Source organism: Rhodamnia argentea, chromosome 1, assembly GCF_020921035.1.
Source record: "Rhodamnia argentea isolate NSW1041297 chromosome 1, ASM2092103v1, whole genome shotgun sequence".
Classification (NCBI taxonomy): Eukaryota; Viridiplantae; Streptophyta; class Magnoliopsida; order Myrtales; family Myrtaceae; genus Rhodamnia; species Rhodamnia argentea.
This window is the reverse complement of record NC_063150.1, coordinates 17102217-17115789: the sequence shown is the minus strand read 5'-3', so window position 1 is coordinate 17115789 and position 13573 is coordinate 17102217. Positions and strand designations below refer to the sequence as shown.

General features: G+C 38.5%; 1 protein-coding gene across 1 annotated transcript; it reads left to right on the top strand.

Moving 5' to 3' along the window:
* LOC115729802 (non-lysosomal glucosylceramidase) lies at nucleotides 1-12271 on the top strand. The gene is given in 19 exon segments (XM_030660430.2): nucleotides 1-307; nucleotides 733-843; nucleotides 981-1037; nucleotides 1231-1307; nucleotides 1402-1501; nucleotides 1753-1826; nucleotides 3001-3101; nucleotides 3170-3273; nucleotides 4703-4756; nucleotides 4848-4903; nucleotides 4997-5035; nucleotides 6884-7025; nucleotides 7213-7397; nucleotides 8055-8122; nucleotides 8348-8420; nucleotides 8938-8999; nucleotides 9143-9858; nucleotides 9860-10407; nucleotides 11476-12271. Coding segments are annotated over 19 exon segments (2910 nt in total). The 5' UTR covers nucleotides 1-226; the 3' UTR covers nucleotides 11738-12271.
* The last annotated feature ends 1302 nt before the right edge of the window (nucleotides 12272-13573 follow it).

Genomic DNA, 13573 nt, shown 5'->3' with positions numbered 1-13573 from the left:
GTTTTTTTTCCCGTCTTGTTCATGTGGAGTGGACGCCTCCGGTCGCTTCGCTTTCGCTGTACACTAGCTTTAGGAGACGAAGATGTTGTATGTGACGAGATTTGAGGCTCTGGGCTCTTCTCCAGCTTCGTTGATTCGAGGGTGGGTCGCGGAGAGGAGTGTTCAGTGGTTTGTTTTGCTTTGATTGTTGTGCGAGGTCGCCATAGAAGTAACATAGTTAGTCGACATGGTGAGTAGCAATTTGTTCCACCGGAGGAAGCATTCATGGCCACCTGAAGAGTATGTCAGCAGGGCTACTTTGCAGCTGGTGGGTTTCGTATTTTATCTTGCAGTTTTAGTAACATAGGATGTTTTGTTGTTATGATTCCTCGGTTGGAGCCGAATTCTTCCTGCTGTGCTTCATTATATATGCAATTCTTGCTCTCTAGTTTAAGATCGATTTATATGTCGAAGATCTGTTTACTTATATTTTTAAAGTGAAAAATTTGAAACTTTTCTCATCACCAGCTATTGTTGCTAACAAAGTTGTCATTCAGTGGCTTATTTCTTCAAAATATAGCATTGCTAAACTAATGGGCCAGAGAGTGTTGTTTAGGGGTATTGTAATCTTTAAGATAATCATGACCTATATAATATGTAACATGTTTGTAGCTTTGAGTTGGTGTCCTCATTGAAGTAGCTCGTTGGATTGTCAATGTTCATCTTAGACTGATTACCCTGACTTTTATGCAGTTTGATTTTGATAGTGCAGCGCCACCAGAACATGCATGGAGAAGAAGACTAGACAGTCATGCAAATATTCTTAAGGAATTCAGTGTAACATTTAGTGAGGCAATAAAAATGGTATGACTTTTGTTGTGTTCATATGTACCTTCAAGTAAACTTTAAGGGAAAGCCATGCTCATCCTCAACAATTCCTTTTGTCTTCTATTCTTTTGGTGACTATTCTTGTTCTTACAATTTAAAGTTTCAATTTCTAGGTTCGACTTGGTGTTCGCCTCTGGTCTTACATCAGGGAGGAGGCAGCTTATGGGAGGGTATATCTCTCTCTCTCTCTCTCTCTCACACACACACACACACACACACACACACACACGCTAACTTCCCTTAGCATACTACGGGCTGCCTAGACCTTCAAAGCTCAAAAGAACGAAAATATAGATTTTTCTGGATACTTTTAACGTCAAAAGCTTCTGCAACTTTCACAGTATACTTCTGTTGTATATGTAGAAAGCACCAATCGATCCTTTTACTCGAGAAAGTTGCAAACCATCAGCATCTCAAGGTGTTCCTCTTGGAGGGATGGGGTAAGTTTGGGTCAATGGACCTGTTCCCCCTAAAGATTAATGATATGATGCACCTTTTTATGCAAAATGGAGTAAAATCTTGTAAATGCCACAGAAGCGGCAGTATATCAAGAGGATTCAGAGGGGAGTTCAGGCAATGGCAAATTATTCCCGGTATACGCGAAGCCTCACCTGTCATGGCTAATCAATTCTCTGTAAAGCTCTTCCCTCAAAGTTATGGTGTAATTGCTACAGGATTTTGATTTATTACTTGACAGTAGCAAATTTACCCTGTTTATAGTGTTCTTCTAATTGTCAGATTGTTGTCATCTAGACATATCTTTAAATGATACTTCTAGGAACATAGTAAAGGTTGATTGAAAGAGCCTTAGATTGAATGAGATTCATTTGTGTAGAACTTGCAATTTGAATTTTCCAGTATTCTGATGAGTATTTGATCGTACAGATTTTTATATCTCGGGATGGGGGAAACAAAAAATATGCATCAGTTTTGGCTCCAGGCCAACATGAAGGATTAGGGTAAGACCTTAGATTGCCTTCTAATTGTATTTGTGCTGGAAATCATACTTTAGTTTTGTAATTCAGCTGAAAAGTTGGAATAGTGCATTGAGATGGTGAGGCATACTGTAAACAGCTGTGGTTTATGGTTACTTCATCTTGTTAATGATCTTCATATCATAGAAAGTACGGGAGATAAGGAAGTAGTATCTTTGAGGAATTATGAGCATGACTCGTGGGTGGTCTTTGGTTACCTGTTTATGGATTTATATCAAAGTGGTTCTAATAATTGAATGTTATTTGACGCTGGTTGACCAACAGTTATCGGGGTTTTAAATCCATGTAGAGAATAAGACAGATTGGCTGGACAGTCTAGGTAGAATAGGATAAAAGGGGAAGGGGAAAAGACAAGGGCAAAGAGAAGGGGTGGTGGGAAGAATATAATGGTAGATCAATGAGTGAGAAGTCAAAGAGGGAGAAAGGAGCCGTTATAATGAGAGATGTTAGTATTTTTAATTGATATTGGCCATCATCATTACTCGTCAGTGATGTTCACCAACCCTCCCCCCTCCCTCCCTCCCTCTCGGCCTATGACCTATGGCCACCTGTTAGTCGCTAACTAACCACTTGTCAAGTACCAGCGCATAATGACCCTAGGTTTCCTTAAAAGATCTATCATAGTTGTCTATTAGATTCTTCATTTTCTTATTCTTTTTTTCATTTCCCACTTTTGCAACTTGCAAGGGGAGTTGTTTTCCATAACTATACTCCCGCAGTCCTAAAGGTTGCGTAGGCATTTTGGAACTGGCGTCTAGGTTTTATTAATGAGCTTCAATATATTTTCTGCTGTTGTATCTTAGCAAGAACTAGGGAAAAAAAACTTCCTGTCTTTCCAAATAAAAAGCCAAAGCATGCTAGTATATATATATTCAATGGTAGATTCAATTGTTGTGCAAACAGGATGAATGATGTAGGAGTAGCTCCATATTTATTGTAGAACTGAAATTTATCTTGGCTGATTTTATGCAAGCAACCCAAAGATCTGTTAATTTTTGGATCTTCTTGGGAATTTGAACATACATGGGCTTAAGATGTCGTTGATTAAACTATGGTATAGCCTTTCAGTGCTTCCAAGTTTGGAATCGTAATTGGAGGTACTCAAATTGTTATTTTTTCTTTTGTTTTGATCTCGCAGGAAACAAGACGACTATGGAACATCATCTTGGGGTTGGAAACTCAGTGGCCAAAATTCTACATATCATGCTTTATTTCCAAGGGCATGGACAATTTATGATGGTACTTAAGTTTTAGAATCTTCATTTGAATTTCCATAACTTGTTACACTGACAACAGTCAATTGTCAGGCGAACCGGATCCAGATCTGAAGGTGTCTTGTCGTCAGATATCACCTTTCATACCACATAATTACAAAGATAGCAGTCTCCCTACAGCAGTTTTTGTTTACACGGTATTTCTTTTGTGAACTATTACTATCACACATCGGATTTTCTAACAATGTAGTTTTTAGGATATCTAAATCCAACAGCTTAAAGAATTGGGTGGAGAAACACTACACACATGCAATGTCCAGTCAAACTTTATAGACAAGTGATGTGGGATTATCCTTTAACACCTCTTCTCACGTGCAAATTGGACTAAGCACTGGACATGAAATTGATGGATGGGGATTTGGGACAAACAAGGAACTACACGCAAAATAACATATTTAATACAGGTGTGAAGAATGATTCTGATGTAATGATGGCATATCGAACCCAAAAGCTTAAGTAATTGGGTGTAGGGAGACTATTTTTATATTGAATTTCATAGACAAGGCATAGGAGATATTTTAACATCTCTTTGGGTGTGTAAACTAGATTGAGAACAACATGTGAAATTGACGAAGGGTAGCTGCAAAACTTGGGGTTGAACTTGGGTATAGTGTCATTAAGTCCAATTTAAAAGCTTAAGCTATGAGGTAGGGGATGACTACACATAGAAGGGCCAAACAAACTTCATAGAAGAGCGATGTGGGATAACACTTTCACAGTAGACATCCTGCATATATACTCCCTTTAAGCATCTAAGGGTGAGATCATCGATTGCTTGAGTGGACTAGATTGGTGTGCATTTTGAGAATAGCTTCTTTATAGCAGCTCCTAGGTTCGTAGCCACCTCTAAAATGACACTGATTTTGATTTTTGTTGATTAAACAAATGTGTTGTTAGAGGAAGACAAGACTATATCCATATTTTTTGTGACTCATTGTTGCAATTGATTCTCATTTCATCAATAGGAAGTGCTTAGATTGCTTGCAGAGGATCACAAATCTATAGCATCTCTTTGCTTGAACTCTCAAAAGCTGTTAGCCTGTTACCCATACTGCTGTCTCCAAATTGAGAGTTCTTAGTTATACTGCAAATACTGTTATGTAACTTCCACGAGGGAGCTTTTTTCCCTTTTTCTTTTTGGTTGGGCAGAGAATTATTTGGTTCACTTACATTTTCTGTCTACCCTGTTCTATTATATTGTAACAAATTAATCATCCAATCCTATTATGGGAGTTTTTCTATTCTAATTTTCAAACATTTCTCAATTTTAGATTCATTTAGACTTTAATTGGCGCTCTAACCTGTGTCAGTGGGATGAACTTATCTTTGAAATTGGTGGTTCTGTGAACATACTTTTAGTGAATTTGATTCTCAGTCACGATTTTGTTGGTTAGAAAGAGATTTGGTTTTGACAGCTATAGGGAATAATTGCTGCTCGTAGGAAGATTCAAGATATGCTTTACTCATGGTTTGAGTGTGTGCTGGTTCTGCTAACTGTCTGAGCTATTTAAATGTCACTTGGAATTACTGTTTCATTACATTAGCTATTACTTTCATTGTCTGTAGTTGGTGAACACTGGAAAGGAAAGAGCAAAAGTGAGTCTTCTCTTTACATGGGCGGTATGATCATTTTCCTCTATCTCCATCAATTTAACATGTACATGGTGAGTATTCAGAAATTCAGTTAGATCATGATTATTTGCTCATGCAGAATTCAATTGGTGGCATCTCACACTTGTCAGGGGACCATGTAAATGAACCATTCATGTGAGTGAATGTGGCATACTTCTTTCAGTTTTTTACCTGTAAATGGATTTTGAAGTATGTCTGACCTTTTCCTTTGATCTTTTCACATGATAGTGGTGAAGATGGAGTCTCTGGTGTACTACTGCATCACAAGCAAGTGATCAAACCCTGTAGCTTTATGTGACGGTTGGTTTGCAGATTTCTCTTGTTCATTTCATTGTCTTTGAGAGGTCGAACTTGAGGTCTTGAGGTGACTCTTCCGTCATTCCTTCCCTCTTCACCCTCCCTGCACCGACCAAGCATATGCCCACCCACAGTCGAACCCCCAAAAGAAAAATGTAAATTGGCTAATATAAGGAGAAATTTAAAGTGAATTCAGTAAGTATTACTTGCTTAATATTTGAATGAAGTTTGCAAGACATGGATCCATAGGATGCAGTGTGGAGTATGTCAATATGCTACTCCTCTGAGGAGGAAATGCAGACTCACCTCATGTATGAAAAATTTGATGAAGTATAAAAAGATGTTTGACAATTAGTAACATTGCTTCTTGATAACTAATGCTTTTAAAGACTCATGAATACATAACTAACCCCCATGGACCAAGTAAGATGCAAGCCAAAAGCCATGGTGTCTCAAATCTGGGTTGTCTGCACCTGGTGGTGTGGAGAATTGAACCCATGCTGTGTGTTTCATTCACACATGCATTAATTCTTTCGCTGCTAAGTTCTTTCTTTGCTGGTTTAGCTCATTTGTTAAGGAGAGGCCAACAAATTTGACTATTCACTGTCGAATCCCAGTATTAGCTTGCTAATTTGCAGAAACTTCTAATTTAATGCTTCCCCTCATCCATTTCGCAGCTTGGGTTCTTTTTCCTAGGATTTTGCCTTGTCTTCATTTCCAGCTCATCTAATATCTATGAATGGAAAAGTTTGACTGTTTATTTTCAAATCCGCACTAACTCTAATAATCAAACCATTAAACATTTCAAAGCCTTTTGTATCATGCTGTTATAGCTCAGAGTAATCCCCTTTTGCATACAAAGTGTAGCTCTTCTGACCCCCCAAAAAAAAAAAAAAAGAAAAGAAAATTTCCGTTCTCAGCTCCATGGGTTATGTTCCAGTGTAAAATATGCAGCCGACTGAAACTTTAGCCCTCACTGGCAATTTCCTGCCATTGGCTTTCCATGAAATGAAAAGAATATAAATACTTAAAAATCACACGAAATGGTGAAGAGCTTAATTTGGCTAAATTACATGGGAGAGCTTGGGATTTCTGTGACTTTTTCTCTCTGCCCCCATATCTGTTCACGTCCCTCTCTCTCTCTCTCTCTCTCTCTCTCTCTCTAAGATGATGGCAAGAATTCTTGAAAGGGGGAGCACATAAAAGCACAAGTTGTCAGTGCATTGAGCGAAATGAAATATACTCCCTGAAAGCTACTTGAAAGGAAAATGAGCAAAGGCTACTGTCCAAAAATGATCAGAAGCTCATTAAAACTAGGGTGAAGATATCACAATTTGGGATCCTTATGAATCTTGCTGCTTTTAAGACACTTTAGCTGATTTGATGTTTTCCTATGGTAAGATAATTTTTTCTTCTTTTTTACAATCTTCCGTAGCAGCAGTTAATATTGTTGCATATCATCTAGATACTTTTTGTTTTATGTAGCCTATTATTTGTGTCGCGTAATGCATTCGAATATCCAAATGTATATTGTAGAATATGTCTTGAGTCATAGATGCCTTGCTATTGGTCTGTTGTGGGTAGGATATGTGTTTCAGTGCTTCTCCTTGTCTTTGTCAGCCAGATCCACTATTCAAGAAGCATTCTTTTACTCTTCATTACTCATCTTATCCCTAAATTTCCAATGTGCATATGATCCTTTGAAACGTGCAATGATGAAATTTGGGTGCCAGCTGCAAGCATGGTTGTTTTTCAGTTTGCTTCACTAGTCAGTAACAGCAAATTCTAGTGTTTCTGAGATATACTGCATGGGTGCAGGACTGCAAAAGGGAATCCTCCTGTTAATTTTGCAATAGCTGCTTGTGAAACTCAGAATGTAAATGTCACTGTCTTGCCTTCTTTTGGGCTTTCTCAAGGGAGCTGCGTTACGGCAAAGGACATGTGGGGCACCATGGTTCGGGTAATTTGTTTTCCAAAATCTGTAGGATGGTCAAGCTTTGTTTCTCTACTGCATAAGAATCTAATATGGAGGAAGAATAACTCAATATGACTGCTATCACACAATCTAGCTATATGTCAAATTTGAAGATTCCATTGAACGATGTCAGGCACTCTCATGACTTTGTTAATTATTTTCCACGACCTAGGATGGTCAGTTTGATCAGGGGAATTTCAGTAGTGGGCCTACTATGCCTTCCTCGGTAGGAGAAACGCTCTGCGCTGCAGTATCAGCTTCTGCATGGGTGGAACCACATGGGAAATGCACTGTTGCATTTGCTCTTGCATGGTCCTCTCCAAAAGTGAAATTTCTGAAGGGAAGCTTGTACTATAGGTAACCTTGTTACCTTGAAACCTTTCTTGAGATATCTGCACAGATATATTTGTGGGGTCAGTTTGTGCCCAGATTATGTTATAATAGTGAAAGATTTGATGGGACCACAGCCAACTACTCTAAAAGTTTAAGCTATTAGATGAAAGCGTGGTTTAATATTTAATTACTCTAACACTTCCTCTCACGCTTAGTCTGGTCTTTTTGCCTAGTACTAAGCATGGAAATATTTTATTGGGGAGGCAAATAGGGGCCTAGAAAGATTTGAATTCAGGACCTCCTGTTTTGATACCATGAAAGATTTGATGGGACCATAGCCAACTACTCTAAAAGTTTAAGCTATTAGATGAAAGCATGGTTTAATAGTTAATTACTCTAACAAATAGAATGCATGCTTATTTGTTTATCATGTGCAGCTGAGATAAAACTTTTCAACCATATTTATGTTTTCTCTTGCTGTCCGAGGAGAATGGAAAGGAAGCTCTTTAAATTGCACCAATGCTAGGCATCATGGATTTTATTTGAATTGACTAGAACATGCTCTCAGAATGCTTAGCTTGAGATGAACTATTTGAAAATTCATTTATCCTTTGGCCTCCCTACGTGCTGATAATGAAGAATGATGTATTCTGATTTGAGGTTCTTTTTTGTCACTTGCAGGAGGTACACTAAATATTATGGCACTTCTGAAAGAGCAGCTCGTCAGTTGGTTCATGATGCATTGAAAAGTATGATATATTTCACTGTATTTTTTTCAATTCCCTTTTATTATTTGGATTTTCTCATAATACTCCACTTAATTTCTGTTCCATTGGATCTTACCATGAATTTGTCTGATAGGACTTTACTAAAACTGTTTCACTGGTGTGGAAATGACATAACATTGTCCTTTCTAGATCATGACATCGTTACTGGTTCAATACCATACCTGATGTCATTTCATTTTTTGTTAGATTACAAGCAATGGGAAGAGGAAATTGAGAAATGGCAAAATCCTATCCTCCATGATGAAAGGCTTCCAGAGTGGTAATTTTCATTCTGTTCCCCATAATGTTTATGCTTGTCTTTTTTCGGATGTTCTTCATGTCACCTTATTTTGGCTGGCTTGAGTACCTTCCAGAGCATAAGTGATTGTTTAAAGCTCTCGATTTAGAGATTATTGGGCTGGGGCCCTGCACTCTTGTCTTATTTACAGATGAATTTGCCTTACAAATTATGGAAATTCATATTGATCTACTTTTAATTTAAATGGCTAGAGCAAATGCGGGTTTGACAAGCTTGTTGCTAGTATTGTTTGTTCTTCAGCTCTAGAGCAGTTGTTGCGTTAAGAGGAAAAGGTTTTATTGTTGGAATCTCAATTTAAATTTTTTGCAGTATTATATATTGACTTGATCCTACCCATGACAGATGTATGTTTAATGCGGATTCAAGGTTTTTGTAGTTTTGGGTTTCTTCATTTATATATGTATGTGTATAATCTATTCTACTATATGTTTCCTTTTATGTTTCCTCTTTGATCTCTTATTATGTTGGACCTTTGCAGGTATAAGTTCACACTGTTCAATGAGCTCTATTTTTTAGTTGCTGGTGGAACTGTTTGGATAGGTAGTAAACCATGTCTTCGTACTATATATCATATCATATCTCGTTAAAGGGATCCATCACCCTGAATTTTTTTTTTCTTTTCTCACTTGGCATTTGCGTCTTCGTCCGAAGTATATGAATGGATGGATTTATTACACATGCAGACTCTCAGTCACCAGATGATTGCACAGTAAGTCTTCCACATACAACGAGAAAGCTAAAGGAGAAAAATGCGAGAGTAAAAGGAACAAAAGTGGAATACACAGATCGCGTGGAGCATCTTGCTAGTGTTGGATCAAATCAAAGAGATAGAGCAGTACCTGCTAGTTTACCCTGCAAAGACAAGTCATCGACCACTGAAGATGAAGATTCTATGGATTTTTCTCATTCCTTATCATTTTTAGACCGGAAAAACGATGAAGATGATGTTGGCAGATTCTTATATTTGGAAGGAGTAGAATACATTATGTGGTGCACATATGATGTTCACTTTTATGCATCTTTTGCACTTCTTGAGCTTTTTCCCAAAATTGAACTCAGTATTCAGCGTGATTTTGCAAAAGCTGTCTTATCTGAAGATGGAAGGAAAGTAAGATTTCTTGCAGAAGGAAACTGGGGAATTCGTAAGGTTAGAGGAGCTGTGCCTCACGATCTGGGAACACATGACCCATGGAATGAAATGAATGCATATAACATTCATGATACGAGTAAGTGGAAGGATTTGAACCCAAAGTTTGTGCTGCAGGTTTATAGAGATTTCTCTGCCACTGGGGATTTGGCTTTTGGAGTTGATGTTTGGCCATCAGTTCGTGCTGCCATGGAGTATATGGAACAATTTGATAGGGACGATGATGGTCTTATAGAAAATGACGGATTTCCGAGACCAAACATATGATGCTTGGACAGTTCACGGCATCAGCGCCTACTGTGGGTGCTTGTGGCTTGCTGCACTTCAAGCTGCAGCTGCAATGGCCCTTCAGATAGGTGACAGAGATTTTGCTGAATGGTGCAAAGCCACTTTTTTGAAGGCAAAGCCAGTATTTGAAGCGAAATTGTGGAATGGTTCTTATTTCAACTATGATAGTGGTGCAAGTAGTAACAGTAAGTCTATACAAGCAGATCAGCTTGCTGGGCAATGGTATACTGCATCATCAGGCTTGCCTCCTCTTTTTGATGATGGTAAAATAAGAAGTTCCCTTCAGAAGATCTATGATTTCAATGTAATGAAAGTAAGGGGTGGCAGGATGGGTGCCGTAAATGGGATGTATCCTAATGGGAAGGTTGATGAGACCTGCATGCAATCACGTGAAATATGGACAGGGGTGACTTATGCAGTAGCAGCAAATATGATTCTTGCTGGGATGGAAGAACAGGCATTTACCACTGCTGAAGGCATTTTTATTGCTGGGTGGTCAGAAGAAGGATATGGGTAAGTTTCAGAGTGTTTTCATCGTTGAAAGATAAGTTTTTTCTATGTGACCATTTGTTTTATGATTATTTCCATTTTCATTGCCAAAAAGGTAGAATAAGGGGTGAAGTTCCTCCTTTTGTTATTCTTTCTTGCAGTAAACCTGTAGCTAATCCTGTTTGTGCAGATGCATGTTGCTTAGAGTTGTCTCAGCAGTGATTTTTGATGTGATGATGTCTTTCTAGTCTCTGTGAGCAGTAGTAGTTGTCAGAAACACCTGCTTCAATTTGTTTTGCTTCTGAAACTTCCAGTGGCTTCTTCTGATGAAAATGTGGAATATGACTGGCTCTTCTCTTTATGATATGCAGTGCAAGATTAGACTGCTGCTGCTGCTGATGATAATACTCATGACTTAGGGCTTCTTCCATTCTTTCGTTTGGTTTTAGCTTTTGGTTGTCTTTGGTTCATACGAAAATACTTATTAATTTGGTGCATGAAAAATAAGTTTTGGCCTCTCCAAATATATAAGAAGTAAAACAGGCAAAAAGAAAAACAAAGAGGCTGAGTATTATTGTCTTTACGATTTTGAAGTTGCCTGAGTTAAAACTTTGGAATGAGGTATTGTGATTCACAATTCGTTGATTAGAATTCATATCTATCAAGCATGAATTTAAAATTGAAGGCCACTCAAAGGCCACCAAGAATGCTTCCAAAGTCTGTAGAATGGCAGCAATGTGGCTTTGTTAATTTCGTCAATTGTTCCTGACCATTGAAAAGTTTTTATATTTGGCTTTATCGTAATTCTCATGCTAGCTAGGCATTGGCTGGTTCTGTGCTGAAGCATGGATAATGTACCATTGAGATGTGATAAACGCTGCATCCAACTGTTCTGCCTTACATGCAAATTGAGCTTCTCAAATCGTATGATTTTGGAAACTCCTGGGCTTTATTGCATCATTTGGGAAACTCCCAAACTTTATTTCGCTATTTCCCTTTCTTTCCCATGAGAGAACAATAGGATCTATTCTTCGATGTAGATCATCTTAACCTTGGATAACACTTTATGGTATTTCTTTTTTCTGCGTGCAGTTACTGGTTCCAGACACCTGAGGCTTGGACCATTGATGGACACTTTCGCTCTTTAATATACATGAGACCACTCTCAATTTGGGGCATGCAGTGGGCACTGTCCCTACCTAAGGCAATTATGGAGGCCCCTAAGATCAGCATTATGGACAGGATTCGCTTATCACCTATGATTTCCCGGTCCTCTGGCAACGAATCTGCCGTCCGGATAGTTGCTCATAGAGCAGGGTGCTTCGGTAATTCTTCATTCCACTGTACATGTTAATCTGTAAAGAAACGTCATTCTACTTCCTTTGATACTTATTTTGGTGGGAGATAAATGCCGGGGGAGATTTCTAGGGAAAAAAGTCCTGGGGAGGTTTGAAGGAGACTTATTCCTTGTTACCCCAGGAATGAAAGAGTAGGGAATGTGGCACAGCATCTGAACTGAGTAATGAATGCTTGTCCTCACCATCCACTGTATATTCCATCTTTACTTTGGCAAAAACTGACCCTACTCGGTGCTAACAGTCTACTGGGATGTTCAGTATGTATACTTGACAAGATGCTGGAGGCCAGACGTGATGCTGTTAACCTCGCCATTCCAGGATTTACAGGGATGCAAAAAACTTCTCCTATTTTCAGTGGTTGATTGTTGGAAGCAGAACATATATATGCCTCGGAAGAATCTTGTTTTGTCTTCCAACCATTTCTTTGTTGCCTTGGATGGTATTCGGCTTAGTTGCCTGATAACAGTACAAAGCAGCTGATTAGTATAAACATGGAAGTTCACAAGCAAATTATGAATATATTACAGGTCCGTTGTGTATTTTCAGTTCATTCATTTTTCGCAAACCGGATGGTGTGAGTTGAGTTGAGTTTAGCCTTTTTGTGGAAAAAGAAAGGAGAGAAGTAAAATGTTGTTTGGTGGCCGACCCCCCAAAAGAAACAAAGGGCATAAGAAGCGATACGGTCGCTTTCCTGATTTTCCGCAGATTCGATGATCCGTTTCTTGTCCAAGTCCCCAAAGTGGAAGTCAAACATAGCTGGCGTCTTAAGCCGTAAGTCAAGCGTGGCCCCAGGAAAAGGTCACCATCGCATGTAAATCACAGGATTCTCTTGGGATCGTTACGAATAGGCCCGGCAAATGAGTACTGTTCTTTTAGACCAAGAAAAAAAAATTGAGTATGTTCCAAATAGGCCTGTCAAATGAAATATATCGGATAAAATAGCCCGATTCAAATTAATTCATTAATCCGTATTGATCTATTTATATATAGTGCAAATTCATCGGCTCATACTCGATTTTTACCCGACCTGATCAAGATCCTTGATAGTTTTTCTCATTAAATTGTCGCCTTTGAAGAATGTGGAGCTTGTGGCTCCATAGATTGGCTCAATATTTAATTTGGGTTGAGAATAGACTACTGACTGACCCACTGGAATAAATCTCTCCTGGGTTTTAGTTTTTGAAAACTCACTTTTGATCCATATATGACCCATCTAAATTAATGCGGGTTAAGAACTTAAGATATGGGTTTGTGACCCAATTTGACAATTCTAGGTCCAAATAAGATTCTATTTATTTCGTAAAAAATGAATAATTTAAAAAAACATGAATAATGAAGACAATTTCCATTAACTAATTATTTCGAATGATCCTAGTCATTATTTTTAAGAAAATATTTTTTAAATTTTTATTTTTCACTAAATAAATGAAACACAAAATTAAGGAGATTTCACATTCATCAAGTCTCACTGAAATATGCGGTTACTGAATGTCCATGAGTGTCAACATGAATTCTGTCACCTCTTACTGAATTTTCATTAGTGTCAGCATGAATTATGTCTCCTCTTTCTCAATCCAACACCATCAACGCCTTGGTCGCGGTGCGTGCAGTGATCCAGGTCAGAAAATCTTCTTTGGTAGTCTCATTCTTGCAGATTCGTCGCGGCAAACCCTTCTAGATTGATGCTAGCTGCCCAAGCAAAAAAGTCAAATGCATGAAGTCCGCCACGACTAGACAGCGCGGCACAAGCCCTTCGAAGTTGTGTTCCCAACGTGAATCGAAATCGTGATCGGCAACCGACGTTCCACCACTAAGCCAATCACTTCGGTGGT